Source organism: Myiozetetes cayanensis, unplaced genomic scaffold (genome assembly GCF_022539395.1).
Source record: "Myiozetetes cayanensis isolate MyiCay16 unplaced genomic scaffold, myiCay2020 scf1029, whole genome shotgun sequence".
NCBI lineage: Eukaryota > Metazoa > Chordata > Aves > Passeriformes > Tyrannidae > Myiozetetes > Myiozetetes cayanensis.
This window is the reverse complement of record NW_026086638.1, coordinates 2,777-14,808: the sequence shown is the minus strand read 5'-3', so window position 1 is coordinate 14,808 and position 12,032 is coordinate 2,777. Positions and strand designations below refer to the sequence as shown.

At 54.0% G+C, this 12,032-nt stretch overlaps 1 protein-coding gene across 1 annotated transcript; it reads right to left on the bottom strand.

Moving 5' to 3' along the window:
* Positions 1 to 3,867: 3,867 nt before the first annotated feature.
* UBE2S (ubiquitin conjugating enzyme E2 S) lies at positions 3,868 to 10,852 on the bottom strand. The gene is made up of 4 exons (XM_050305917.1): positions 10,575 to 10,852; positions 8,387 to 8,410; positions 7,323 to 7,470; positions 3,868 to 4,094 (listed from the first exon to the last, which is right to left on the bottom strand). Exons 1-4 carry the CDS (start codon positions 10,575 to 10,577, stop codon positions 3,880 to 3,882), a joined length of 390 nt encoding a protein of 129 aa, XP_050161874.1. The 5' UTR covers positions 10,578 to 10,852; the 3' UTR covers positions 3,868 to 3,879.
* Positions 10,853 to 12,032: the final 1,180 nt, after the last annotated feature.

The following is a 12,032-nucleotide window of genomic DNA, read 5'->3' as shown; positions in this document are numbered from 1 at the left end:
GGAACCCCAGAGACCCCCAAAAAATTGGGGAGGTCTGAGTTGAGACAGGACCCGAAAAACCCAAAAAAACCCCAATAAATCCCCAAAAAACCTCAATAAATCGGGTCGGTTCGGTCCCAAATTGTCCCCATTTTACCCCAAAATGCCCTCAAATTTAACTCCCTGAAACTGGGGGGGATTCAAATTCCACCCCTGGAACCCCCAGAGAGACCCCCCAAAAAAATTGGGGGGTCTGAGTTGAGCAGAACCCGAAAAAACCCAAAAAACCCCAAAAAACCCAAAAAAACCTCAATAAATCGATCCCAAATTGTCCCTGTTTTACCCTAGAATTGTCCCCATTTTACCCCAAAATGCCCTCAAATTCCACCCCTGGAACCCCCCAGAGAGACCCCCCAAAAAATTGGGGGGGTCTGAGTTGAGTTGGACCCGAAAAAACCCCAAAAACTCCCAAAAAATCCCCCAAAAAACCCCAAAAATCCCAATAAATCGGCTGCGTTCGGTCCCAAATTGTCCCCATTTTACCCCAAAATATCCTCAAATTTAACTCTCTAAAATTGGGGGGATTCAAATCCCACCCCTGGAACCTCCCCCCAAAAAATTGGGGGGGTCTGAGTTGAGCAGGACCCGAAAAAAACCCAAAAAACCCAAAAAATCCCAAAAAAACCCAAAAAATCCCAATAAATCGGTCGCGTTCAGTCCTAAATTGTCCCTCTTTTACCCCAAAATGCCCTCAAATTCCACCCCTGGACCCCCAGAGAGACCCCCCAAAAAAATTGGGGGGGTCTGAGTTGAGCAGGACCCAAAAAAACCCCAAAAAACCCCAAAAAATCCCAATAAATCGGTCGTGTTTGGTCCCAAATTGTCCCCATTTTACCCCAAAATGCCCTCAAATTTAAGCCCCTGAAACTGGGGGGATTCAAATCCCACCCCTGGAACCCCCAGAGAGACCCCCCAAAAAAATTGGGGGGGTCTGAGTTGAGTTAGAGCCAAAAAACCCCAAAAAAACCCAAAAAAACCCAAAAAATACCAATAAATGGGTCGTGTTCGGTCCCAAATTGTTCCCATTTTACCCCAAAATATCCTCAAATTTAAGTCCCTGGAATTGGGGGGATTCAAATCCCACCCCTGGACCCCCTCCCAAAAAATTGGGGGGGTCTGAGTTGAGCAGGACACGAAAAAACCCCAAAAAAACCCCCAAAAAAACCCCCAAAAATCCCAAAAATCCCAAAAACCCAAAATCCCAAAAAACCCCACCAAAAATCCCCAAAAAAATCCCCCAAAAATCCCCAAAAAATCCCCAAAAACCCCAAAAACCCAAAAATCCAAAACCCAAAAATCCCCCAAAATCCCCCAAAAACCCCAAAAAACCCAAAAAATCCCCAAAAAAACCCCAAAAATCCCCAAACCCAAATCCCCAAAAAATCCCAAAAAAATCCCAAAAAAATCAACTGGGTTTGATCCCAAAATCAACAACGGCCCCCAAACCCCTCCCAGTTCATCCCAGTCCCTCCCAGTGCATCCCAGTCCCCTCCCAGTCACTCCCAGTCCATCCCAGTCCCCCCAGCCCCTCAATTTACCCCCCAATCCAACCAAATAAATCCCATTTAAAGGGGATTTCTGGATCCCAAACCCCCAAATCCCCCCAAATCACCTCCCAAATCTCTCCCAGTGCCTCCCAGTCCCCTCCCAGTCACTCCCAGTGCCCCCCAGTCCCCCCAGCCCCTCAATTTACCCCCAATCCAACCCAACCAGTCCCATTTACAGGATTTAAGGGGATTTCTGGGTCCAAACCCCCAAATCACCCCAAAATCCCCTCCCAGTCACTCCCAGTGCCTCCCAGTGCCCCCCAAACCCCTCCCAGTCCATCCCAGTCTCACCAACCCCTCAATTTACCCCCCAACCCAACCCAACCAGTCCCATTTAAAGGGGATTTAAAGGGGATTTTTAGGTCACAACCCCCCCAAATCACCCCAAAATCCCCTCCCAGTGCCTCCCAGTGCCTCCCAGTTCATCCCAGTGCCCCCCAGTCACTCTCAGTCCCTCCCAGTCCCATCCCAGTGCCCCCCAGCCCCTCAATTTACCCCCCAAACCAACCCAATAAATCCCATTTAAAGGGGATTTCTGGATCGAAACCCCCCCAAATCCCCTCCCAGTGCCTCCCAGTCCCTCCCAGTGCCTCCCAGTTCATCCCAGTCACTCCCAGTGCCCCCCAAACCCCTCCCAGTCCATCCCAGTCTCACCAGCCCCTCAATTTACCCCCCAATCCAACCCAATAAATCCCATTTAAAGGGGATTTCTGGATCCCAAAACCCCCCAAATCCCCCCCAAATCACCCCAAATCTCTCCCAGTGCCCTCCCAGTGCCTCCCAGTTCATCCCAGTGCCCCCCAGCTCACCAGCAGGACGTGCCTGAGCCCCAGCTCGGCCCTCCAGTCCCTCTTGAGGACGTTGACACAAATCCCACCCCCCAGAAACCCCCCAAATCCCCCCAAACCACCCCAAATCCCCTCCCAGTCACTCCCAGTGCCTCCCAGTCCACTCCCAGTGCCTCCCAGTCCCTCCCAGTCACTCCCAGTCACTCCCAGTCCATCCCAGTCCCACCAGCCCCTCAATTTACCCCCAATCCAGTCCCATTTAAAGGGGATTTCTGGGTCCAAACCCCCCCAAATCCCCCCCAAATCCCTCCCAGTCACTCCCAGTGCCTCCCAGTCCCTCCCAAACCCCTCCCAGTCACTCCCAGTCCATCCCAGTCACTCCCAGTCCCCCAACCCCTCAATTTACCCCCAATTCAACCCAACCAGTCCCATTTACAGGGGATTTCTGGGTCCAAACCCCCAAAATCTGAAACCCCCAAATCCCCTCCCAGTCCCTCCCAGTGCCTCCCAGTTCATCCCAGTGCCCCCCAGCTCACCAGCAGGACGTGCCTGAGCCCCAGCTCGGCCCTCCAGTCCCTCTTGAGGACGTTGACACAAATCCCACCCCCAGAAACCCCCCCCAAATCCCCCCAAATCACCCCAAATCCCCTCCCAGTCCATCCCAGTCCCTCCCAGTGCCTCCCAGTCCCCTCCCAGTCACTCCCAGTCCATCCCAGTCTCACCAACCCCTCAATTTACCCCCCAATCCAACCCAACCAGTCCCATTTACAGGGGATTTCTGGGTCCAAATCCCCCCAAATCCCCCCCAAATCCCTCCCAGTTCATCCCAGTGACTCCCAGTCACTCCCAGTCCATCCCAGTCCCCCCAGCCCCTCAATTTACCCCCCAATCCAACCCAACCAGTCCCATTTACAGGGGATTTAAAGGGGATTTCTGGGTCCAAAACCCCCCAAATCCCCTCCCAGTGCCCCCAAACCCCTCCCAGTGCCCCCAGTGCCTCCCAGTCAGTCCCAGTGCCTCCCAGTCCCCTCCCAGTCACTCCCAGTCCATCCCAGTCCCCCCAGCCCCTCAATTTACCCCCCAACCAGTCCCATTTACAGGGGATTTAAAGGGGATTTCTGGGTCCAAACCCCCAAATCCCCCCAAATCCTCCCAGTGCCTCCCAGTCACTCCCAGTGCCCCCCAATCCCCTCCCAGTCACTCCCAGTCACTCCCAGTCCATCCCAGTCTCACCAGCCCCTCAATTTACCCCCCAATCCAACCCAACCAGTCCCATTTACAGAGGATTTCTGGGTCCAAACCCCCAAATCCACCCCAAATCACCCCAAATCCCCTCCCAGTCACTCCCAGTCCCTCCCAGTCACTCCCAGTCACTCCCAGTCTCACCAACCCCTCAATTTACCCCCCAAATCAACCCAATAAATCCCATTTACAGGGGATTTCTGGGTCCAAACCCCCCCAAATCCCCTCCCAGTGGCTCCCAGTGCCTCCCAGTTCATCCCAGTTCATCCCAGTGCCCCCCAGCTCACCAGCAGGACGTGCCTGAGCCCCAGCTCGGCCCTCCAGTCCCTCTTGAGGACGTTGACACAAATCTCCCCCCCGGGCCCCACGTTGGGGTGGAAGATTTTGGTGAGGAAGAAACCCTTGGGGGGAGCGGCCGGGAAATCCCTGCCCAGCACCAACTTCATCCTGAAGAGCCCCCCCGCGTAGGGGGTGCCCTCTGGGGACCCCAAAATTCGGGTTAGGGACCCCCAAAACCCCCAGACCACCCCAAAAACCCTGAGACCCTAAAACCCCCAGACCAACCCTGAGCCCCAAAGATCCCAAAGACCCCCCAAAGATCCCAGGGACCCCCCAGCACCAACTTCATCCTGAACAGCCCCCCCCGCGCGTAGGGGGTGCCCTCTGGGGACCCCAAAATTCGGGTTAGGGACCCCCAAAAACCCCCCCAAACACCCTGAGACCCCAGAGCAACCCTGACCCCAGGGACCCTAAAAACCCCAGAGACCCCCAAACCAGCCCCCGACCCCCAGCACCAACTTCATCCTGAAGAGCCCCCCCGCGTAGGGGGTGCCCTCTGGGGACCCCAAAATTCAGGTTAGGGACCCCAAAACCCCCAGACCACCCCCAAAATGCTAGGACCCCAGGGACCCCCAAAATCCGCCCTGGACCCCTCAAAATCGACCCCAAATACCCCAAAATTGACCCCAAATACCCCAAAATCCACCCCAAATACCCCAAAATCCACCCCAAAATGCCCCCTGGGACCCCCAAAAACACAGTTAGGGACCCCAAAAACCCCTGAGACCCCAAAGCCCCCCCTAAAGCCCTGAGACCCCCAGACCACCTCAAAATCTCGGACCCCAGGGACCCCCAAAATCCGCCCTGGACCCCCAAACGACCCCAAATACCCCAAAATCCACCCCAAGACCACCCCCAAAATACCCCTGGGACCCCAAAATCGGGTTAGGGACCCCAAACCCCCAAAACCCCTGAGACCCCCAGACCACCTCAAAATCTGGGACCCCAGGGACCCCAAAAATCTCAGGGACGACCCCAAAATCGACCCCAAATACCCCAAAATCCACCCCAAAATACCCCCTGGGACCCCAAAACACAGTTAGGGACCCCAAAAACCCCTGAGACCCCCTAAACCCCCCAAAAACTCCCTGAGACCCCCAGACCACCCCTCAAAATCTGGGACCCCCAGGGACCCCCAAAATCCGCCCTGGACCCCAAAATCCACCCCAAATACCCCAAAATCCACCCCAAATACCCCAAAATCCACCCCAAAATACCCCTGGGACCCCCAAAAACACAGTTAGGGACCCCAAAAACCCCCTGAGACCTCCAAAACCCCCTGAAACCCCTGAGACCCCCAGACCACCCTCAAAATCTGGGACCCCAGGACCCCAAAATCCGCCCTGGACCCTCAAAATCGACCCCAAATACCCCAAAATCCACCCCAAATACCCCAAAATCCACCCCAAAATACCCCTGGGACCCCCAAAATCAGGTTAGGGACCCCAAAAGCCCCCTGAGACCCCCAAAACCCCTGAGACCCCTAGACCACCCCTCAAAATCTGGGACCCCAGGGACCCCCAAAATCCACCCTGGACCCCCAAAATCGACCCCAAATACCCCAAAATCCACCCCAAATACCCCAAAATCCACCCCAAAATACCCCTGGGACCCCAAAAATCACAGTTAGGGACCCCAAAAACCCCCTGAGACCCCCAAAACCCCTGAGACCCTGAGACCCCAGACCAACCCCTCAAAATCTGGGACCCCAGGGACCCCAAAATCCGCCCTGGACCCCCAAAATCGACCCCAAATACCCCAAAATCCACCCCAAATACCCCAAAATCCACCCCAAAATACCCCCTGGGACCCCCAAAAACACAGTTAGGGACCCCCAAAATACCCCTAAGACCCCCAAAACCCCCTAAAACCCCTGAGACCCCAGACCACCCCTCAAAATCTGGGACCCCAGGGACCCCAAAATCCGCCCTGGACCCCCAAAATCGACCCCAAATACCCCAAAATCCACCCCAAATACCCAAAATCCACCCCAAATACCCCAAAATCCACCCCAATACCCTGGGACCCCAAAAACACAGTTAGGGACCCCCAAAACCCCCAAAACCCCTGAGACCCCCAGACCACCCCTCAAAATCTGGGACCCCAGGGACCCCCAAAAATCCAAAAACCCCAAACCTCCCCAGGGACCCCAGAGACCCCAAACCACCCTGGGACCCCCAAACCACCCCAAGGACCCCAAAGATCCCCAGAGACCCCCAGAGACCCCCAAATCACCACGGGACCCCCAAAGACCCCCAAACCACCCTAAGGACCCCCAAATCACCCCAAGGACCCCCAAAGATCCCCAGAGACCCCTAAAGACCCCCAAACCACCCAGAGACCCCCTGAGACCCCAAATCACCCCCAGGGACCCCCCAGAGACCCCCAAACCACCCCAGGGACCCCCAAAGATCCTCAGATCACTCAGAGAGCCCCCAGGGACCCCCAAACCAACCCCTGGGACCCCCATGAGACCCCCAAACCGATCCCCAGGGACCCCCAAAGATCCCCCCAGAGACCCCCAAACCACCCAGAGACCCCCAGGGACCCCCTAGAACCTCCCCAGGGACCCCCAAAGATCCCCAGAGACCCCCTAAGGACCCCCAAATCACCCCAGGGACCCCCAAACCACCCCAGGGACCCCCAGAGACCCCCAAATCACCCCAAGGACCCCAGAGACCCCCAAACCAACCCTGAGACCCCCAAATCACCCCAGGGACCCCCAAAAATCTGGGACCCCCAAAAACCCCCAGACCACCCCAAAAAAACCCCAAACCTCCCCAGGGACCCCCCCAGAGACCCCCCCAGAGACCCCCAAGTCACCCCTGAGATTTTGGGGGGATTTTGGGGATATTTTGGGGATATTTTAGGGATATTTTGGGAGAATTTTTGGGGATATTTTGGGGATATTTTAGGGATATTTTGGGAGAATTTTTGGGGATATTTTGGGGATATTTTGGGGATATTTTGGGGATATTTTGGGGATATTTTGGGGGGTATTTTGGGGAATATTTTGGGGATATTTTGGGAATATTTTGAGGAAATTTTGAGGAAATTTGGGGGGAATTTTGGGGGAATTTTGGGGATATTTTGAGGACATTTTGGGGATATTTTAGGGGATTTTTGGGGGGTATTTTAGAGACACTCTGAGAATATTTTGGGGATATTTTAGGGATATTTTGGGAATATTTTGGGGATATTTTAGGGACACTTTGAGGATATTTTGGGGATATTTTGGGTGGATTTGGGAGATACTTTGGGGAAATTTTAGGGATATTTTGGGGATATTTCGAGAATATTTTGGGGATATTTTAGGAATATTTTAAGGACACTTTAGGGACATTTTGGGGGTTTTGGGGGCTCCTACCTGGCCCCTCGATGGCCACCTGCAGGTCAGTGACGTCCTCCTCGTTGGGGAAGACTTTGATGCCCTCGGGGGGGTCGGAGCTGAGCAGGGAAACCTCCCGGCACAGCCCCCGCAGCGTCTGGGGGGGGAGGTTCTCGGCGTTCGGGGTCTGGGGGGGCCCCAAAAATGGACAAAATCCACCTCAAAATACACCCAGGAACATCCCACAAAAATAACAGCCCAAATCCAGCCAAAACCGCCCAAAACCCCACCCAAAAACAACCAAAAACATTTAAAAATACACCTAAAACCAGGTAAAAATCCACCCCAAAACACCCAAAAACGCCCAAAAACCCACCCAAAACCACCCAAGAATCTACCCAAAAACAACCAAAAATCCACCCCAAAAACACCCAAAAATTCATTGAAAAATCCAACCAAAAATTCATTGAAAAATCCAACCAAAAACACCCCAAAATCCACCCAAAAATTCACTCAAAAACATCCAAAAAAACACCCAAAAATTCACCCAAAAATCCACCTGAAAACACCCAAAAATCCACCCAAAACCACCCAAAAAATACAAAATCCACCTCAAAATACACCCAGGAACATCCCCAAAAAATAACAGCCCAAAACCACCTAAAAACAGGCAAAAATCCCCAAAAATCCACCCAAAAATCCACCCGGAAACAAAAAAAATCCACCCCAAAACACCCAAAAATTCACCCAAAAACATCCAAAAAAACACCCAAAAATCCACCTAAAAATCCACCCAAAAATGCCCAAAAATTCACCCAAAACCACCCAAAAATTCATTGAAAAATCCACCCAAAAATCCACCTAAAAATCCACCTAAAACCACCCAAAAATCCACCTAAAAATCCACCCAAAAACATCCAAAAATCCACCCAAAAACACCCAAAACCACCCAAAAATCCACCCAAAAAAGACCCCAAAACCCCCCAAAAAAACCCACCGAAAAAATCAGAGAGAGCCCCCAAAAATCAGAGACCCCCCCTAAAAACTTTTGGGGTTTCAAAGAACCCCAAAAAACCCAAAAATCCCCCCAAAAAACCCCTCACCTGCCAGGCTCCACCTCGGGGCTCCTGGAGAAAGAAAAAAGGATAAAAAAAAAAGTGAATTTAGACCCAAAAACCCCCCTTGGGAGGCCCCCAAAATCCCTTTAACCCCCCCAAAAAAAGTCACCAAATCCCCCCAAAAAAGATCCTTAAATATCTCCTGAAACCCCCAAAAAAACCCAAATCCAAACCCCCCAAACCCACTTTGGGACCCCCCAAAATTCCCTCAAAATCCCCCCCAAAATCCCCTCAAAATTCCCTCAAAATTCCCCCAAAATTCCCTCAAATCCCCCAAAATTCCTCAAATCCCCCAAAATTCCCCCAAATCCCTCAAAATCCCCCAAACCAAACCCATCCTGGGACCCCCAAAATTCCTCAAAATCCCCCAAAATTCCCTCAAAATCCCCCAAAATTCCCTCAAAATCCCCCAAAATTCCCCCAAATCCCCCAAATCCCCTAAAAATCCACCCTAGAACCCCCAAACTCCTTCAAAATCCTCCCAAAATTCCCTCAAAATCCCCCCAAAATTCCCTCAAATCCTCCCCAATTCCCCAAACCAAACCCACTCTGGGACCCCCAAATCCCTCAATCCCCCAAAATTCCTCCAAATCCCCCAAAATTCCTCAAAATCCCCCAAAATTCCTCAAAATCCCCCCAAAATTCCTCAAAATCCCCTCAAAATCCCCTCAAAATCCCCCCAAAATCCTCCCAATTCCCCCAATTCCTCCAAACCAAACCCACCCTGGGACCCCAAACCCACCTTGGGACCCCCAAAATTCCTTCAAAATCCCCCAAAATTCTCTCAAATCCCCCAAAATTCCTCAAAATCCCCCTCAAAACTCCCCCAAAATTCCTCAAAATCCCCCAAACCAAACCCACTCTGGGACCCCCAAAATTCCCTCAAATCTCCCCCAAAATTCCCCCAAAATTCCCTCAAAATCCCCCAAAATTCCCTCAAAATCCCCCCAATTCCCTCAAAATCCCCCAATTCCTCCAACCAAACCCACCTTAGGACCCCCAAACCCACCTGGGACCCCCAAAATTCCCTCAAAATCCCCCAGACACCCCAAACCCTCTGAGGATCCCCCAAATTCTGAGCACCCTTAAGTCCCTCTCAGACCCTCCCTGGACACCCCAAAACCCCTCTGAGGACCCCCTAAATCTCAGAAACCTCAAATCCTTCCCAGACCCCCCCAAAACCCCTCTGAGGATCCCCCCCAAAATCTGAGGAGCCTCAAATCCCTCCCAAACACCTCAAAACCCCTCTAAGGACCCCCCCAAATTCTGAGCACCCTCAAATCCCCAAAACCCTCCTGAACATCCCAAAAACATCCCAAACACCCCAAAACCCTCCTGAACACCCCAAAAACCCCTCTGAGGGCCCTCAAATCCTCCCCTAAACACCCCAAATCTCTCCAAGGGCCCCTCAAACCCCCCTCATTTCCCCTCATCCTCCTCATGGCCCCAAACCCCTCTTAGGACACCCCAAATCTCTCTGAGGGTCCCTCAAACCCCCCAGAACACCCCAAAACCCCCCAAAAATCTCCGAGAACCTCTCAAACCCCCCTCATTTCCCCTCCCCATGGCCCCAAATCTCTCTGAGGCCCCTCAAACCCCCCCAGAACACCCCAAAAACCCCTCTGAGGAACCTCAAATCTCTCTGAGGGCCCTCAAATCCCCAAAACCCTCCTGGACACCCCAAAAACCCCTCTGAGGCCCCCCCCCAAATCTGAGAAACCTCAAATCCCTCCTCAACATCCCAAACACCCCAAATCCCCAGAACACCCCAAACCCCTCTGAGGGCCCTCAAACCCCCCATTTCCCCTCATCCTCCTCATGGTCCCAAACCCCTCTTAGGACACCCCAAATCTCTCTGAGGGCCCCTCAAACCCCCCCAGAACATCCCAAAACCCCCCAAATCTTTCCAAGGACCCTCAAATCTCTCTGAGGGCCCCTCAAACCCCCCCCATTTCCCCTCATCCTCCTCATGGTCCCAAACTCCTCTAAGGACACCCCAAATCTCTCTGAGGACCCCTCAAACCCCCCCGGAACACCCCAAAACCCCTCTGAGGAAACTCAAATGTCTCTGAGGGCCCTCAAATCCCAAAAACCCTCCCGAACACCCCAAAACCCCTCTGAGGACCCTCAAAAATCTCCGAGAACCCCTCAAACCCCCCTCATTTCCCCTCACCATGACGCCGGGCCGGGCCCTCGCAGGGCCGGCCTTTTTTTTTTCCTTTTCCTTTTCCTTTTTCCTCCTTTCTCTCTATATCTCTCTCTCCTCTCTTTGCGTGGAATCTCGGGGGTTTTAAAGATTAAAAAAAAAACGCTTTTCAAGGGGGGTTTTATCGCGAGTTTCGGGGCGGCGGGGGGAGCCCTGAGGGGGGCTGAGGGGAGGGGGGGGGGAGGAAATGTCCCCCTGTCGCTCCTCCCCCCGCAGCGCGGTCCCTCCTCCGGCGCCGCCGCCCGCCCAACGCGCTGAGGGGACCCCCCCAAGGGCCCGCCCCTTTTATACCCCGACGCAAGCCCCGCCCACTCAGGGGCTCGCCGACCAATGGGAGCGAAGGGCGGGCTGCGCGAGCGCGGCGTTGATTGGCTGGGATTGAAAAAGGGGCGGGGCTTTTCCCCCGCCTTGTTTTGAGCCGTAACGGCCGCGGGAAGGGGGGGAGGGGGCGGGGCCTAAAAGGGGTTTGAATGGTGGGATTGGCGGGAGAGGCGGCCAATGGGGAGAGAGGGAGGGGGAGGGACTTCCGGTAGGGGAAAAGGGAGGGGCTGAGAGACCGGAAGTGACGGAGCGGACACCCTAAAATACCCCCAAAATGCCTCAAAATGCCTCAAAAATAACCCCAAAATATCCCCAAAACATCCCCAAAAAATAGCCCGAAATACCCCCAAAATGCCTCGGAAATGCAGCAAAAATATCCCCCCAAAAATAGCCCCAAACCCCCCAAAAAGTCTCACATCAAAAAAAACCCCAAAATCCCCCCAAAAAGTCACTAAAAGGGCAGGAAACGTCACTTTTATTGCCCCTCCCCCTCCCAGGGGCCTGAGTGGGTGGGGAGGGGCGGGGGTGGGGAGGGGCTTTGTAAGGCACGTGGGGAGGGGAGGGGAGGGAGGTCACGTGGGGAGGTCACGTGGGGGGCAGGGCCGCCCTCCCCTCCCCTCGTTATGGCTTCTGTGGTGGGCGGGGCCGTGACGTCATCGGGATGGCCGTGACGTCATCAGGATGGCCGTGACGTCATCGGGATGGCTGTGGCGTCATTGTGATGGCTGTGACGTCATCGGGATGGCCATGACGTCATCAGGATGGCCGTGACATCATCGGGATGGCCGTGACATCATCAGAATGGTTGTGACGTCATCGAAATGGCTGTGACGTCATCAGTGTGGCTGTGACGTCATCGGGATGGCCGTGACATCATCATGATGGCTGTGACGTCATCAGGATGGCAGTGACGTCATCGGGATGGCCGTGACATCATCGGGATGGCCGTGGGGGCGGGGCAAGTTCCACAGTGCTGACGTCATCGCCCCCTGGGAGGAGGGGAGGGGAGGGGAGGCTGTGACATCATCGGGGCGGGAGGGAGTGACATCATCGATTGGCTGCTGAGGGCGTGACATCATCGGCTGCTGACAGAACGGGGGGGGA

Excerpts from the sequence above, each read along its gene's own strand:
- UBE2S (XM_050305917.1), bottom strand. Across the intron at positions 7,471-8,386 it reads CCCGAGGTGGAGCCTGGCAG|ACCCCGAACGCCGAGAACCT; the intron begins GTGAGGGGTTTT and ends GGGCCCCCCCAG. Across the intron at positions 4,095-7,322 it reads GGTGGCCATCGAGGGGCCAG|AGGGCACCCCCTACGCGGGG; the intron begins GTAGGAGCCCCC and ends TGGGGTCCCCAG.